Genomic DNA, 17,970 nt, shown 5'->3' on the forward strand with positions numbered 1-17,970 from the left:
TGTATAGGTATTTTACATGTGATAGGATATTTTATATGTATATGCTATAAAATATGGTTTCAGATCTTACATGAATAATGTTAATTCGACTTGTAAAGTAAACTTTGAGTTAATTTTTGTATATGCTATAAAATAAGAGTCCACTTTCATTCTTTTGCGTGTGGCTCTAGTTTTCCTAGCACTGTTTATTGGAGTGTCCTTTTGCCACTGTATATTCTTTGCTCCTTTGTCATAAATTGAGTATGTGTCGGCTTATTTTTGGGCTCTTTATTCTATTCCATTGATCTGTGTGTCTATTCTTAATGCCAGTACTGTACTGTCTTGATTACCATAGCATTATTTGTAATACAGCTTGAAACCTGGGAGTGTGATGGCCTTCAGCTTTGGTCTTCTTTCTCAAGACTGCTTTGGCTAATAAGGGTCTTTTATGGTTCCATACACATTTTAAGATTGTTCTATATTTCTTTTCCTTTTTGTGTTTTTTTTTTTTTTTGTAGGCAGCAAAGCAAAGTTTATTGATCCATAGTTACTGAGCAATAGTATAAAGCTCCCCAAGAGGCAGGGGACCCAAGAGGGTTGCCCAGGATTGTTCTATATTTCTATGAAAAACGCAGCTGGAATTTTGATAAAGATTGCTTGAATCTGTAGATTGAGTAGTATGGACATTCTAACAGTTTGAATTTTTATGATCTCTGAACACAAAGTATCTTTCCATTTGTGTCATCTTAAATGTCTTTCATCAATGTCTTATATTTTTCAGAGTACAGGTCCTTTACACCTCCTTGGTTAAAGTTATATTAGGTTTTTTATTCTTTTTGATGCAGTTGTAAGAGAGATTGTTTTCTTAATTCCTCTCTTTTGTTTTAGAGAGAGAGTGAGCAAATGCGAGTTGGGGGGGCCAAGGGAGAGGGAGTGAGAGGATCTGAAGCAGACATGGGGTTCGATCTAATGACCTTAAGACCATGATCTGAGCTGAATATCAAGAGTCAGATGCTTAACTGACTGAGCCACCCAGGTGACCCTTAATTTGTCTTTCTGATAGCTCGTTATTAATGTATAGCAATGAAACCAGTTTCTATATGTTAATTTTGTATCCTGAGACTTTACTGAATTTGTTTATTAGTTCTGATGGCTTTTTGGTGGAGTCTTTAGGGTTTTCTATATATAACATCATGTCATCTGCAAATAATAACAGTTTTTTACTTCTTTCCAATTTGGATGTCTTTCTTTTTCTTGCCTAATTCCTCTGGCTAGGATTTCATGTTGAATACCATGCTGAATAAGCATGGCAAGAGTGGGCATCCTTATCTCATTTCTCACCTTAAAGGAGAATCTTTCAGCTTTTCACCATTGAGTATGATGTTAACTATAAGCTTGTCATATACAGTCGTTATTATGTTGAGGTATGTCCCTTCTTTACCCACTGTTGAGGTTTTTTTTTTAATCATCAGTGGATGTTGAATTTTGTCAGATTCTATTACTGCATCTATTTAGATGATCATATGATTTCTATCCATTTTGTTTATATGCTGTATCCTATTGATTGATTTGAAAATGTTGAAACATCTTCACATCCCTGAAATAAAAATTCCACTTGATTGTGGTGTAATATTCTTTTAATGTACTGTTTGGTTTGGTAATATTTTGTTGAGCGTTACTGCATCTGTGTTTATCAGAGATGTTGGTCTGTAATTTTCATTTTTTGTAGTGTCTTTTGTCTAGTTTTAGTATCAGGATAATGCTTGCCTTGCAAAATGAGTTTGGAAATGTTCCCTCTTTTTTGGAAGAGTTTGAGAATGATTGGTATTAATTCTTCTTTAAATATCTGGTAGAATTCACAAATGAAGCCATCTGGTCCTGGACTTTGTTGGGAGGTTTTTGATTATTGATTCAATCTCCTTACTAGTAATCAGTATGTTCAGATTTTCTATTTCTTCATTATTGTTTTGGTTGGTCTTTGTTTTTAGAAACTTAAGTGTTTCTTTTAGGTTGTCCAATTTGTTGGCATATAATTGTTCTTAGTGGTCTCTTATGATCTGTTGTATTTCTGTGGTATCAGTTGTAACATCTTTTATTTCTGATTTTATTTGAGCCCTCTCTTTTTTCTTGGTGAGTCTAAGTAAAGGTTTGTCAATTTTGCTTATCTTTACATAGAACCAGCTCTTAGTTTCATTGATCTTTTCTATTGTCTTTTTAGGCTCTTTCATTCATTCATGTCCTCTCTGATCTTTATTTCCTTCCCTCTACTAATTTTGGGCTTTGTCATCTTTCCATAGTTTAAGGTGGGAAGTTAGGTTGTTTGACTTTTCTCATTCCTTGAGGTAGGATTTTATTGCTATGAACTATTGCCTTAGAACTGCTTTTGCTGCATCCCATAAATTTTGGTTTTTACATTTCTATTTTCATTTGTCTCAAGACATTTTTTAAGTTTCTCTTATTTGACCCATTCATTGGTGGTTCAGTAACATGTTAAATATCCACATATTTGTGAATTTTCCACATTTCTTCTTATAATTATTTCTACTTTCATATTGTTGGAAAAAATGATTTTAATCTTAAACTTATTACGATTTCTTATGTGTTCTAACACATGATCTGTTCTGGAGAACGTTCCATGTGCACTTGAGAAGAATGTGTATTCTGCTTTTGGATAGAATGTTCTGTATATATCTGTTAAGTCCATCTGTTCCAATATGTTGTGTACAGCTGATGTTTCCTTACTGATTTTGTCTGGATGATCTACCTATTGATATAAGTGGGTATTAAAGTCCTCTACTATTATTGTTATTGCTATTACTTTAGGTCTGTTAATATATGATTTATATATTTAGGTGCTCCTATGTTCGGTGCATAAATATTTACCAATGTTTATGCTCTTGTTGGATTGACCCCTTATATCATTATGTAATGTCCTTAATATTATCATAGTGTTTTAAAGTGTGTTTTGTCTGATGTAAGTATGGCTACCTTCAGCTTTCTTTTGGTTTCTATTGGCATGGGCTATCTTTTCCCATCCCTTCACTTTCAGCCTGTGTGTGTCCTCGCACCTAAAGTGAGTCTCTTATAGGCAGCATATAAATTGGTCTTTTTTTTTTTTTTTTTAATTCATTCAGGCACTCTATGTATTTTGGTTTTGGGGTTTTTTTTTTTTTTAAGATTTTATTTATTTGAGAGAGAGATAGCAGCAGAGATAGTGAAAGAGCACAAGTGGGGAGGAGAGGGAGAAGCAGGCTCCTAGCTGAGCAGGGAGCCTGATGCAGGGCTCCATCCCAGGACCCTGGGATCATGACCTGGGGCTTAACCAACTAGCCACCCAGGTGCCCCAACTCTGTCTTTTGATTGGAGAATTTGGCCCATTTACATTTAAAGTAATTATTGATAGTTATGTACTTATTGCCATTATGTTAATTGTTTTCTGGCTGGTTTATAGTTCCTCTCTGTTCCTTTGTTCTCTTCCTTTATAGTTTAATGACTTTTGGTGGTATGCTTAGATTCTTTTATCTTTTGTGTATCTACCATAGATTTTTACTTTGTGGTTACCATGAGGCTTACATATTAACTTATATTTGTGACAGTCTATTTATGATAACAGCTTACATTCTAAAGTTCTATGTTTACTCCCCCTCCCTCCTCCATTTTGTTTTTGATTTTACATTTTACATCTTTTTATCTTGTGTATCACTTGTTTGTAGTTCGGGTTTTTTGTTTTTTAGGGGTTTTCTTTTTTTTACTACTTTTGTCTTTTAGCCTTAGTAATAGCTCTATAGATGATTCATTCATTACACCTTTACTATATATTTACTTTTACCAGTGACTTTCACATTTTATTAATTAGTGCCCTGTCTTTTCATCTCGACAAAGTCCCTTTAATATTTTTTGTAAAGCTGGTTTAGTAAGGTGATTAACTCCTTTAGCTTTCACTTGTCTGGAAAACTCTTATTTCCAATTCTGAATAACTTTGTTAGTTAAGAGTATTCTTGGCTGGAGGCATTTTTTTCTTTCAGTACTTTGAATGTTATCATGCCATTCCCTTCTGTCCTGCAGTTTCTGCAGAAAAATCTGCTGACAGTCTTATGGGGGTTCCCTTGTACATAACAAGTTGTTTTTCTTTTGCTGATTTCAAGATTCTTTAACTTTTGACATTTTATTATAATCTGTCTTGGTGTACATTTCTTGGGGTTCATATTTATAGAACTCTCTAGATTTCCTGGATCTGGATGTGTGTTTATTTCCCTAGGTTAGTTTTCAGCCATTATTTCTTGAAATAATTTTTCTCCTCCTTTCTCTCTCTCCTCCTTCCAAGAACCCTATGATAATGAATGTTAGTCCACTTGATGTTGTCCCATAAGTCCCTTGTGCTACCTCCACTTTTTTTCATCTATTATAGCTATAGAATCTGGGTGTTTATGGGAGGTGAGTTCAGAATCCTCTCAGAGCTAGGTGATCAAGGAGCATTCCTGAGTAGCATGCCCCAAAGACTGGGGCGCCAGAAGTAAAAATGGGACATCAGATGCATATAAAAGCTCCCCTCCAAGAGATCCTGGTGCCCTCCAGAGGTCTCCAGTAGGTATAGCCAGGACTTCGATGTGTTTAATTAGAAGCCTGCCCCTCAGGCTGCAGCTGTTATGATAAGCTATTAGGCCTCTTTTACAGACTGAATTCCTGGGCCTGTTGCCTCTTGCTGTGCCCTGGGGCTATTGGCCATTTAAGAACTCTTTCTCTGTTGGCTACAGTTCTGTGAGGCCCCCAGAGCCAGGAGATGTAGAGGTGCCCTCTAGCAGCCGCTGCAAAAACCAAGGTACCAAATGTAAAACCGGGGCACTGGACACTTGTAAAAGTTCCTTCCTGAGAGAGAATGGTGTTCTGAAGCACAGCAGAGGGAGAGTGAGAAGTTGGTGCCCACTGGCTGGGGAGTGACAGAGGGAGCGGTTAGAGATGGTGCCTACCAAGAAAGAAAAGTAGAAAAAGAAAAAAGCCGAAAGGGTTTTTTGTTTTTTTAAAGCATCCACCAGTTGGAGCAAGATAGAGGGAATGCACAAAGATGGGTGCCCACCAGTCCCCACACCTAGAGTACCCCAGCATGCCCCCAAATGTGTCAAATCATATGCCTGACCCTCAGGCCAGTGTTCTGAGACAAGTATTAACAAGCCTCTCCTGCACAAAGCCCAGGCACCCCTCAACGGGCCACGTCCATGCTGGGCCCTGAGGTGGGTGAGTCCAAGTATGTGAGCCCTTTAAGAGCTGCTGGGATCGGCAGCCTCGTGGGTCTTGTGGATGTAAGCCTGTTGGTTTTCAAAGCTAGGTATTTTAGGGGTTTATCTCTCAGGTACAGATCTTAAGAGCTGGGATGCCCAACGTGGGGTTCAACCCTTTGCTCCTCAGGCTGTTTTGTAGTTTTGAGTTCCCTCCCACCTGTGAGTCTCTGCATTGGGGGTGGGACTTATGGCAAGATTGTGTCCCAGCTTCTCTGAGTCCTGTGACCTGGGCCTTCTCTCATTCACTCAATGTGTACGAGTCAGTCTTTAGGGTTTTTTTCCAGAGTAGGCTGTCCTTTATGTAGCTGTGCAATCAGGGAGTTTATGGGAGGTGAGTTCAGGATCCGCTCACGTTGTCCTCTTCCAACTGTATCATCACCTGCAATTTGATTTGCATCTTTACATAATTGGAAAGATGAGAGAGGCCACCAAGAGCTGCAGCGAACCCATGGCCACAGGACCCCAAGGTTTCGTGTTTAATCCTGTGATAAGTGGTTACCGTAGGACCCTGCTCAGGCCAGCTTCTGTGCTTCTCACAGGCCTGGAGCCTTGGAAAGAGCAGGTCTCACAAACATCTGCACACGTCTCCTTGTTTCAGAGCCTGTCCCACTGTGAGCTCATCACGGATGATGGGATCCTGCACCTGAGCAACAGCACCTGTGGTCACGAGAGGCTGCGGGTCCTGGAATTGGACAACTGCCTCCTCATCACCGACGTGGCCCTGGAGCACCTGGAGAACTGCCGCGGCCTGGAGCGCCTCGAGCTGTACGACTGCCAGCAGGTTACCCGCGCGGGCATCAAGCGGATGCGGGTAAGGGGGGCGCTGGCACACTTTCTGAGCAAACAATGACTATGTCAAGACTCCCATCTTCCACATTTTATCCTAAGCTATAGTGATGCAAACTGATGTATTCCTCAAGTGTATTCTTATTCAAAATTTTCTTAGAGCTCACCCTGGCAGATTCAACTTCCAGAATGGGTGTGGAGCAGAGAGGTTCGAGTCCAGTGATCAGACCCTTGTAAGGAAAGAGATTAAAGGTCATTACCAGTGGGAAGGAGATCATGGTCTTGGTTAACTTCCAGAGAACAGGGCTTAAATAGAATGTGGCTTTTCTCCCCCCCAGGTAGTTCACCTAGTCTTCTTGAATATGCTTTAAGGTGAGGCAGCTTTGCATTTACCTCCCGGAGCTGCCCCAGGTGCTGGAGCTGTGAGGACTCTGCTCGGTGTACGTATAGGACTAGTGACTGCCCCGGGCAGATATTCGGGTCTCCGCTCTTCAGGTCCCCTGTAAACAGAAATAGCTCTAGCCTACACCAGAAATTCTATTTCTGCTATTTGCCTGAGAATCAAGGAGAGTCCATTCTACATGGAGAACTGTGGGCTCGTCTAGGATTGTGCCTATAACCCTCAAAATATGCACACAATGACTACTCCACGTCCATCTGCTTTCTGCTTCTAGGCTCAACTCCCTCATGTCAAAGTCCATGCCTACTTTGCTCCTGTCACCCCCCCGACAGCAGTGGGAGGAAGTGGACAGCGACTGTGCAGGTGTTGTGTCATTCTTTGACGGCGGCTGCCTGAGCCCAAGGCACGATGAAGTGTCCCTTCCTCCAGAGAAGACCCGAGTCTTCCTGACCTGCTCCACCTTCACCCAAATCTCTTGGTTCTCCATCGGGAAAGACATTTACAGGTAAAAGACTTCGGTAGGGACTGCAGTAACTCTGGTGATAGTTTTCACCTTTAATCTGCTACGATGCAATCGAATCAAAGCCTTGTGTCTGCCAGCACCTGGCAAAAGTGGTCTCAGCGCAGCCTGGACCATGCAGGAGACCTGGATCTCTTAAGAGGGGGGTGCCTTCTTAGGTACCAAGTCCTGCCGTTGGCTTTGTCAGCATTCCTCAAACAGACCATCAGTGTTAGCACAAATCGAGCAGAAAGAATAAGCTGTTGATTTTCTACCTGATACTTAAGCCAGTGGCCTGCTTTAATTCACACTGATTTCATTTTGATTAGCAGGACTTTTCCACTTTGAAGATGAAATAGCAACTTTCTCAAAGTGACCTGTACTGCAAATTCGTGATGCCTGAAAGTTTTATACGTAGAGACTTAGGTGGGAGGCAAGTTAGGTTTCCATGAGACACCAAAGAAATGATGACTCTGAACTGGGTGGAGCAGGGTCTTCACCTTTCTGTTTCTGTCAACTTGTCATATACACTTTCGGGGACCAAAAGATAAACACAACTCAGAGTCTGTGTGGCCTGACTGCAAATAAGCTGTGGCAGGCGCTACAGCACAGAGTGCATTTTTGTTCTAGGAGAAAAGCTAATCATGTCATCTCTCACAAAATTTGGGGGGACCTTAAAGAAATAGAATTAAGGCTTAAGTTATCTATAATATATAATCAATTAAAAATAATGAATGGATGCATGTAGAATGGGTGTGATTTTTTCGAAGTTTATTTTAAAATCTTAGAAATCAAGTTACACCAGAACTATTCAAAAATTGTACACACTTAAAACTCAGATCAGTAAAGTGTTGGCACCTTTTAGACTCAATATAAAAATGAATAAACCATTGCAATGCTTAAGTCAGAGGGTTTTATTGCTATAATCTTAATGGCAGACAAATCTGAGCAAAACCATTGGATGGGAAACCATTTTCCAAATTCAGACCTTCCTAATACTATCTAAAATCAGATAAACTCTAGTTTCCATCCTGTGCTGTCCACATGTGTGACATTTATGAAAATTAGGAACCCATCACCACTCTCACATTGTCAGCTTCAGTGTTCATGGCAGCTCACCCTTCCTAGCAGCCATTCCCCACCACAAAGAGCACGGAGCTCACGGGAAGCTGGAGTGGAGCGGCAAGCCCTGTACGGTGCTTTCCCATGACCAGCGGTGCTTCCATCAGACGGACCGTTTAGGAGCATTTAGGGTACAGGGGAAGAGAAGGCAGGTGCATACACGATCCCTTAATTTAACAAGATTATCAGAATAAGCATTCAAGCCCTGAGGATCTCACCGCCTGACGAGTTCCTCCAATATTCCCTGGTCTAGAATGTGTGCGTATATACTGCAGTGGTTACTTTCATACACATTTACACCACTACGTGTGGGGGCATGTCTGATGCAGGAAGCTATTTAAATAAAGAGAATACACAGACTTGCTTCAGTAAATTATAGTCTCTGTTTTAAAAATTTCTATGACCAGGGCTTTCTATACTGTCTCTTTTGAGCCAGGACACAACCTCTCAGTTACTGGACTCACTCCTCAGTGACCTATGACCTCATTAGAAGACAGGAATAGCTCAGGTGAGGTTTCTCAGATGAGAAAAATCAGGTTTGCTTCCTCTGTAGGAGTGGAACAGTGAATGGAATAATTTGTCCTCAGTTGCATCAGCTTTGAGAAAACTGAAAAGAACACAACACATAGGCCTCACCTCGTACAATATGTGGGCTTGGGGTGCTCAGAACACATGCAAGGAACCCCCTCGATTCCAGGACTTGAGGGGATACCGTCAGGAACTGGGATTTTAAATGAGACACGCATTTGCAAAACAATCGGAAAACATTTATTATACTGAAATGTATACATCCTACTATTAAAAAAACAAAGTAACAAATTTGCTGGTGCCATAATTTAACCTGCTTCACTGGGACAGACTAATGGTTCAATGCTGCTTGGTATAATTTCAAGTTTGATGAGCTTTTAAGTGTTTTTAACCCCACTTCTAAAACCTGATGAGGAATTCAAAATAGCACACAGCCTTAAATGACATTTATTGTTCCATATACCTTGAGACTCAAAAAGGAATGCTAAACAGACAAGCAAAACTCTGAAACAAGAGATATGCTCACTTCTTTCCCAAGTGATTGGTAACAGAAAACGTGTTCATATGAAAGCAAAGGGAGATGACAGAAAGGAATAGTTCCTCTGCTTTTAGGGCCTATAGGAGTTACAGATATTTTCAAACTGAAGATGAAAATATTTAGAGACTGGGCTTCTCTGTATCCAATAACCCTTTAAGAATAAAACACAGAAGGTCAAAGCTTTTTACCCACTGAACTAGTCTGTCTTCTGGGAGATTTCAAAGCCCAAATTACTGATTCCTATTTTTGCCGGAACAAAGATAAGATTCAAATAACACATTCAGAACCAAGACAGCTGCGTAACTGGTCAGAGATGCTATAGTTAAAGGGGAACTGAAGTTTAAAGAACTGGTCTGCTACACCACACGCCTCACAGATGCTTGCCAGTGTGCGTGGGGAAGGCTTTGGGCAGAGGGAAGCGAAAAGACAGGAAAATTGCAAAAGCAGTGGACTCCCTTTGAGAAGTATACTGGCAGACAAGCATTTGGTTTTCTGGAAGAGGCACCCTTTTTATAGAAAAAGAAGCTATTATGTGGTGTTTAAGAAAGCCTCTCAATCACCAAAATATTTACCCACGATTATACTAAAGCTCCTATATTTCAGAAGTGTGGAGAATTTTTATAGTACAATTTAGTGTTTCATTTATGACATCTCATTTGCCGTGAATAATGAATAACTTCAACTTGTTGATAACAAAGACCCCTTAAGCACATCAGAAATGACCCTACGTTTCCCCCTACCTAGGTCACCTGTTTCCATTGTCTGGGACAGGGCTTTAAAAATGTTTAAGAATAGGATGGTGCTGGGTGGGGAGGGACAGAGAAAGGGAGGAACACCACATGAGTTTAAAAGGCAAGGGGGTTCAAAAATGAAAACCAGAAACAAAATGCTAAAAATGGAAGCAGAATCAAAAGGTTTTTCAATAAACCTGGGACAAAGCAAAAACACAAAAGTCTTTGTACCTATTAGGATTTACACTGATCCTCTCACCAAGGTACTCTTGATAATGCAGTTTGCTTCAAGCCTGCCTTCCTGGCTTGGATCTTCCCCGATCTGGCACGAGCCCGTCACACACACCCTTAGACATGATTTCTTCCGAGAAGGTGCCAAGCCTCTTACCTGACCCGTGATCACAGTCTCGGCACATCGCACCTGCAGACAGATTCCGTGCCGGCTCCATGACAGCACTGTCCCCCACCCCCGCTCTGGGGGGTTCAGGCCATAAAAGCCAAACTGGCACAGAAAGGTAAATGCCCACAGTACGTTTTTACATTCATTTCCAAACCGCATACAGTGTAAAAAGACAGCAAAGGCTGCTTCTAGGAACTGTATCTACTGGCCTCTGCCAGAGAAGCAGGCAGCCCCGCCAACACATGGCCCCCAGAGCCGCACGCGCACTGTCCCGACGTGCTCACGCTCACGAGGATGCTTGGCTATGGCAGTGACAGTGAGGAGATTCGCCTCTCATACAGCTCATTAGAAAGGTCATCTTGTGTTTTCAATATGAAACATTTCATACACTAAAATCCAATCCCAGGACTTCTTGGATTCAGTCTTCACACACTTTTAAGCGTGACTTTATTTGGTACTGAATATAGTTCAGCCTAAGTACGACGTCACTTCAAAACTATGTGGATACCATCACCGTTCTCAGCTGTAGGAAAAGGAAAGAGACGTGACACACAGTTCTTTCAGGCAGGCCTAGGAAAATCAAGGCTGTTACACTGAAAACTCCCAGAAAGCTGCAGTTTCCCTTCCCACTTCAAGCTCCCTTTAAGTAATTCTAGAGAGAGAGTATGTACACAGTCCCTGGTGAGATACTTTACTTTCTGATGTCGGGCCCATGCTGCCAGTCCGCTCTGGGGCGCGGGAGCTGGGGGCAGTGCGGGTGTAGACGCCGCGGCAGGCCCGGGCACAGCCAGCTCCACACAACACACACACACTGAGTGCATCCATCCAACCTGCCCTGGAAATAAGCTTTGAGCTCCTCAGAGGCAGATCTGAAACATTTTGAAAATATCACTACTTTTGTCTGATGGCCTAGTGTTTCTCAGGAAATGGCTAGAAGCGGTACAGGTATCCACCAAGGAACAAAAGAAATTTTTTCATGAGGACAGGAGTCTGAAAAACAGCATCCTGAGATTGGAGGGGATGTCCTGTGGTGTCTGACATTAGCAACGTCCCCTGCTTTCATGGAACACACCCATACGATTTCAGTATGAATTTCCTTTTTTAGACAGTTTGAGTTTTGCAGAGTAAAAAGCTGTATGCACTAAGCCAAAGATGCTGTGACAGCGAACGAGGAAGTGAGCCAGCCCAGGTTGGAGCCACCGTGCCGCCGACGGGGTGGCAAATGCAGGGCGCTACTGTTTTGCACTCCGCCCTTCAAGAGCGCCTCCCAGGGAATGGGGGGCACAGGACCTGCACTTCGAGGTGCAGCTTTTGTGCTCGGACTGGATTCAGATCTTAACCCACTGGACTTTTAAGTCTCTTCTCCTCATACAATAATTTTCATTTAAAAATCCCTCATTAGCCCTCCAGTTGGAACTCCCCTGAGCCCCATCTGGGCCCCCCTTCCATATTCTTTCCCTGAATGACCACAGTGACTTCCACAGCTGAAAGTCACTGCTGATGTGCTAAAGGCTTCCCAGTTACATCTCAAGCCCAGGCCTTTCCTGCCAGCCCCAGACAGGGACAATTCACTGCCAACTTGACCTTTCCAAGCACATCTGAAATGGAACTCTTGCCCCCCTGACCAGTTGTGCCTCTCTACTAGGCACACTGTCTGCCCAGCTGCTCTTACAAGAGTCACCCCCCTCCCCCGACCCCCACTCAACTGTGGAGCGCAGCAGGACCTGCCCATAAATGTGTCAGACCTAGGTGACCTCTCCTGCCTCCAGCTTTCCCCCAATTCTCATCTGCCTCCACAGAGTTGCAAGAGTGGAAGAAAAACCTAATCACATTCCTTCTTTGTTTAAACAACTTCACTGACTTCCCAACGCATCTCAAGTAAAATCTCAACTACCGTCATACCAGGTCCCGCACACCAGACCGCACCTCCCACTTTGACTCCATCCTGCTCCGTGTGCCCCTCACGCTGCACAGCAGGGACACAGCCTTCACTCAGCCCTGCACAGCAGCCCGGCTCTTTCCTTCGCACACAGCCTCACACCCCCTTGGGGTGTTCCTAGGGTGGGCAGCTCCCCTCACTCTAAGTCTCAGCATTACTCACACCTCAGAGAGGCCTCGCTCATCCACTCCATGTCCCCCTACCCGGCACCCCCTTAAACACAAGCACCCCCACTTTCCCACTCCTTCACAGCACTTAAAAGATTTTGTAATTGTATGCACCTGGTGGCTAATTCTGGTTTGCTTTCCCCACTAGGAGTTCCACGGAGTGTTCTGTTCAAGACCTTTCTAGCACCAAAAGCTGTCTGACACAAGGTGTTCAGGAAAATGGTGGCTGAATTGAGTATTTTTTCCCAATAATCTAGGTATGACTGACTCCTCTTCCTTATTTGCTAGTTTATTAAGCACTAGAAATATTCTCGATTCATTTTTCAAACTCTTAATACTAGTAAAGCCAGCATTTTCAAAAGTAAACACACAAGATGACTACTGATTACAGGCACACACCATCTTTCATGATTTCAGCATTTCAAGACACATGCACTCATGCAAAGTACCTTTTACTGTGAAGAATAAAAAACAACTCTCATCTTGAAAGTTCTGAACCATCTAGAAGGATAAAGCAGATAACACAAATTAAGATCCAACTGTTTTTTCTGAGCTGATCAGAAAAGAACAGAATTAGCAGCTCCAGGAAAATGTCATCTATATACTGTTGCACAAATACAGAACTCAGTGGTTGAAATGTAACTGATGAAAGCAGCGTAAGGTAGTAAACGTTTCCACCTGCTGCACTGGCGGGGCCTCGTGCTGACGAGGCCTGCCCATGCCCGGTCCCTGAGACAGCCCTACAACCCACTGGGAGCTTTCCCCGACGGGCCCTGTGAAGAATGACTCTTAACAGAGTCACAGTCTTAGCGGTCTTCTATTATTACCTGCTTGTTGCTGAACACTGGGGGAACAATAACCTTAAGGTTTTTAAAAATCAGCCATCAGGAGCGCCTGCGTGGCTCAGTCGCTTAAGCGTCTGCCCTCGGCTCAGGTCTGATCCCAGGGTCTTGGGATTGAGTCCACATCGGGCTCCCTGCTCAGCGGGGAGCCTGCTTCTCCCTCTCCCTCTGCACCCCCCAACCACCACTCGTGCTTTCTCTCTCTACTAAATAAAATCTTAAAAAAATTTTTTTAAATAAAGATCAGTCATCAAATAGGAAAGAAAAGGAAAACACATCCAAACACCCCCCTACATAAAACTGGCCAAAGCCCCACTAACCCCGGAGCCCCCGGTGAGTGTCTAAGGGAGGGCGGAGGGCAGAGGGGGCCGAGCCACAGGTCTGGGTTTATATCCCTTCTATCACCAGGATACCCGAAACTCTTGGTTTTAGATTCTTACAAATTTGACCCCAGCTCTTTAAAACCGATTCTCAGGAGTACTTGCACAAGAGATCACAGAATTTTTCCAGAGTTCTTCAGTGATAGAAAGTAAAGGCCAGCGTGAAGGGAGAAGCAATGGCACGGCCAGTCACGTTACCTGATCGCTAACAAGAATGTGAATACCAGTGGGCCCCTGTCTGTAGACCTGGTTAATCTGGTGGAAAGGAATATTAAACACCAATGCAAGTTTTCGAGCAACTTCTGAAGCAACCATTTCTTCCAAGTAGATTGCATGATACACTGAAATAAAAAATAAGAGTAGCATTTTAGCAGTAATCTTTGATCTGTTTTCCACCTCATCTCTAAGAAGATCACCCCTTTCAAAGTACTAAAAAAAATACAAAAATTAAAAACGGGAACTAGTATTTCTTTCCTCCCTTACCACCTACTATTTGAAATAATAATAAATCATGCCACACGTACAATTTAATAAACATTAACAGTAATATCTGTATAAAAGGATCGGGTTTTAATTTTCCTTAAAAAACAAACAGGAATTAACTGCAAATGGGCATAGGGGCCTTTCTGGAGTAATGGGACTAAAACCTGATGGTGGTAATGGCTGCAAAACTCTCAATTTCCTAAACTGTCTTTGAACTGGATACTTACAGTGGAAGGGTTTTATGGCATATAAATTACAGCTGAAGAAAGTGGTTTTCAAACGTCATGTGCTTCTAGCAATATATATATAAATATAAAAAGCACTCTGTTCTTGATTCAGTAATTCTACTACGGGGAATGGATCCCAAGGAATCCCCCCAACAGTGAATGGAACATGGCATAGAAGACACCATGTAAAAAGCTAAGGACGTGGACAGTGGCACCTGCTGTTGCTTCCCACAAGCTGCAGCACAGTCCAGCCAAGGGCCCGGGTTTCTGGAACCTTTAACTCTGCAGCAGCTGCCATCTGCTGCCAGTGCATCTGCAGCGAGCACGGCTCTTGTAGGTCCCGCTCAGTTACAGACTCAAGCCAGCCGGCCAGTGAGTACAGCATCAGCACGAGAACTTGGCTTCCCCAAACAGGGGTTTCTTGTGTGCTTACGATAATGGAAACCTCTGCTAATTACACATTATGGAAAGCTTCGGACGTGGAACTACAATTAAGGGGAGACACAGAGCTGATCTACAGCGGAGTCCCCAGACTACAGCCTGTGTGAGCCCAGCCCTGCCCTAACTCATTCTTTTCGAACAGAACTGTATCAGAACACGGCCGCGCCCATCACTACATCTAGTCTGTGCTGGTTCTGGCGCTGCAATGGCAGGGCCGGTGGGAAAGAACCCCCCCCCGAGTCCACAAAGGAGGCATTTCCTACTCTGCCTTTTAGAGAAGTCTGCTGGAAACTTAGAAAACCCATGATCTAGGGCTAAGTTGGCCAACATTTCCCACACTCCTCCACAAACACATTCCCCAGTCCGACAGCCTGACCATATAGATGGAAATGATATACAAGATCTTGGTGATACCTGGAGAGCTCCTTGAGAATGTTATCATTTCAGACTAAGCCTCTGTATCTTTAGTCTTCAAATTCACAGCTTTTAAAGTCAAAATGACACCAAATGGAAAGGCTCACAAGAGTGATGCTTTCCTTTGGATTTTTCGAACACCAAGTGATTCTTGGAGCTCTACCCAAAATTAGGGTAAATGATCACCTCTGTGAATTCCATAACACACTTGTCTCTGGAAAATTCTGAGTGTGTTGCCCTTATTTTGTTTCAGAATATGGGAGAGGGGAGATATTACCACGCACCCAACCTTACAGATAAGAAAACACATCCTTTAAAAACATAATTGCTTTTAAGGGCCATATTCAGAGGAGAGAAGGGCCAGGGTCTGTCTCTGCCCTCAGCCAGCGCTCTATTATACAAGTAAGGAGAACCCCTAGGGTGAGAAGGACAGCTACTGGCGTGGAGTGCTCGGCACACAGCTCACAGCACTGGCCGGCTGCGGGTCGGACACAAGTCTGCGCGCCTGGTCCTGGGACACACATGAATCTCTGCACATGTGACAGTTGATGTTTCTCCCCCCGCGTCAGTAAAATGGAAAGGAAAAAAAAAAAAAAGAAAAACCCTCCTGCCTTCTTGCCAAGCTGCCAATGTTATACTCATCATTTCAGTAAATCTGAGGTTGGCAGGGGGGAGGGGGGGATAGAAGCCAGCAAAACTCCAAAAAGCACTGGAGCTGGGCTTTCGCTTATTAGCTATTTCCGGCAAGGAGACTCGGAGAGTGGTGGCGAGAGTGGAGCAAGGCAGCTCGCTTCCTCTCTGGCGAGGCCTCAGCCCCAGCACCGCTGCTACCCCCCGCCCCAATGCGGTCCGCACTCCCACCCGGCCTTCCTGTTTCTGCCTCGCTGTCCGAGGGAGTGACAGGAAGCCGCAGTGCACTCTGGACCCACCATAGGGCGTCCCACTGCCACTGTCGCCTCCGCCGCTGGCCGGCTGCTGGCTCTGCAGGGGTGGGCTGCTCGGCTGCTCCTGGCAGACGTAGATGGTTAAGCGGGGCCTAACCGACCTGCAATCAGAAGATGCCCCGCTTGAGCCGGTGGGAGAATGCCGCCCCGCAGCAGGTACAAATGACAACTACAGGACTCTAAGCTCTATTTCCTTATGCGAACTTTACGGTATTATTTCATTACACAAAACAAATGACTAATAAAAATATAAAAACACACACCTCACACCAACTATCACAGGTGGTCTAATCTGATGATCCAGACTCTAAACCATTGAGATGGTCTGTCAGATGCTGGTAAATTTAAGTTTCAAGATTAAGTCAGCAATTTAAAGTTAGTAAGATTCAATTTTAATGGAATTCTCACACCCCAAGTCTAGAAATAGCAATGATAGTAAATGGATCTTAAAAGCCAGAAGTTTACAATTCCATCATTTTCATTCACAATTAGAAGTTTACATTTTTAACAACTGTTTAGTAGTAGTCATATGACCTTGAAAACCATAGATTCTGTATCGCTCACCTAAATGAGAAGTTTGTTTTCTTGGCAACAAACCCAGTCGTCTTCAAGAAATCAGTACTGCCCATGTGCATTTCTACAGTCTTACAGTCTACCTCTGCCCTCATCAGTGCCTGCATCATATCTGGGCCTGCCCTGAGGGTGCACACAAAACAGTCTTCTTGTGAGCACGATGCCGCCGACGCCCCACAGCGCACACACGTGCGCCAACCTAGCGCTGGAACACATTCTGCCCAAACTCCCCATGCAAAGGGACATCCTCAGCTCAAGCAAACAGTTCCCTTTAAACACACTATTTTACCTGGACTTCAGGGAATTATAGAGCCGAATTCCATCGGCTGCACCACAAATTTGTACTAAATCCTCCTTTGTCAGTTTTAGTAAGTCGGCACCTGGAGAACAGCAAAAAGAGATTCTTTTCAAAGAGATGGAAAAAGAACAAGCAGGACTGGCTGCCTTACAGCACCTGCCTTCACACAGTGAACTGTCCCTCAAAAGCACCCGGTCTCCTGTGTACACACCCCTCGACACGAACACGAACGCGCACACACACACTCCCTGCCCCACAGAGGAAGCAAACAAACTGCTGGCGCTTCCATGCCCCGTCCGAAGGAGGGGCTCAGAAGCCCAGAGGCAGGTCAATCAGATGGACGCGCAGGTCCCGGTACACGACCTCACCACCCACCTGGTTTTGGCTGGCTGGTGCTTTTGTGGATAAACAGGATTCTGACCCCAGATAATTAACCTTGAGATCACAGTAATGTTTTATTTTACAAAAAGAGGAAGTGGAAGTCTAGAGTTTGGGGGACCCGCCCAAGTTGCTGGCTAAGTTAGGACTAGGCCTCTTTACACTTGCCAACATTCTGCAGCATAACTATCAGCAGCCAGTTCTAATATGAAAGCGAAAGCATGGCAGAACCACATATTCTACCTTAGGATTTTCCCCACAGATGGCTAAGTGTAAATGACATGGTATCTAGGATTTGCTTCAAAATATAATAGAAAAGCAGGACAGAGAAGAGATCAAAACCGACCAAAGGGTGGGGATGGTTACATGGAAGTTCCTCCTCTCCTACTTTTTACGTTTGAATGTGTCTGAAATCTCTTTTTTTCCCTTTATTAACACCCAAGATGTAGTTTATTGGTACAATTAAGATGCCCTCCGGGATTAAGGCATGACTTCCATGTAATAAGTACCTGCTTAGGTATGTAACAAGATAATGGGGTTTTCTATTTTTGAAGGCCTGAAGGGGAGAGCCTGATAACTTCCTAGCTTGTAAAAGAAATAAAGACCAGAGAAGCCCACCTCCATG

The 17,970-nt window shown here is 43.6% G+C and overlaps 2 protein-coding genes across 6 annotated transcripts in view; one reads left to right on the forward strand and one right to left on the reverse strand.

The window, feature by feature from the left end:
* Positions 1 to 7,038, forward strand: part of FBXL2 (F-box and leucine rich repeat protein 2) — a 122,018-nt gene extending 114,980 nt beyond the window's left edge. Inside the window, 2 exon segments of the mRNA XM_088026802.1 lie at positions 5,854 to 6,066; positions 6,716 to 7,038. Coding sequence (XP_087882928.1) covers positions 5,854 to 6,066; positions 6,716 to 6,823 — 321 coding nt within the window. The 3' untranslated portion in view covers positions 6,824 to 7,038.
* A 1,769-nt stretch (positions 7,039 to 8,807) lies between these two features.
* The window catches only part of UBP1 (upstream binding protein 1), a 54,937-nt gene continuing 45,774 nt past the window's right edge, over positions 8,808 to 17,970 (reverse strand). For 2 of the 5 annotated variants that reach the window (XM_088026794.1, XM_088026795.1), the window contains 6 exons: positions 16,959 to 17,049; positions 16,661 to 16,792; positions 16,082 to 16,197; positions 13,786 to 13,928; positions 12,815 to 12,866; positions 8,808 to 10,782 (listed from right to left, as the gene is read on the reverse strand). In XM_088026794.1, coding sequence (XP_087882920.1) covers positions 10,745 to 10,782; positions 12,815 to 12,866; positions 13,786 to 13,928; positions 16,082 to 16,197; positions 16,661 to 16,792; positions 16,959 to 17,049 — 572 coding nt within the window. In that variant the 3' untranslated portion in view covers positions 8,808 to 10,744. Of the gene's footprint in view, positions 10,783 to 12,814; positions 12,867 to 13,785; positions 13,929 to 16,081; positions 16,198 to 16,409; positions 16,432 to 16,660; positions 16,793 to 16,958; positions 17,050 to 17,970 lie in introns of those variants that run through there. The other 3 variants (XM_028107147.2, XM_028107148.2, XM_028107149.2) reach the window with 2 other exon arrangements.

The sequence above is a fragment of the Eumetopias jubatus genome, unplaced genomic scaffold, assembly GCF_037043125.1.
Source record: "Eumetopias jubatus isolate StellerSeaLion01/CBP00866 unplaced genomic scaffold, mEumJub1_p1.0 scaffold_1, whole genome shotgun sequence".
NCBI lineage: Eukaryota > Metazoa > Chordata > Mammalia > Carnivora > Otariidae > Eumetopias > Eumetopias jubatus.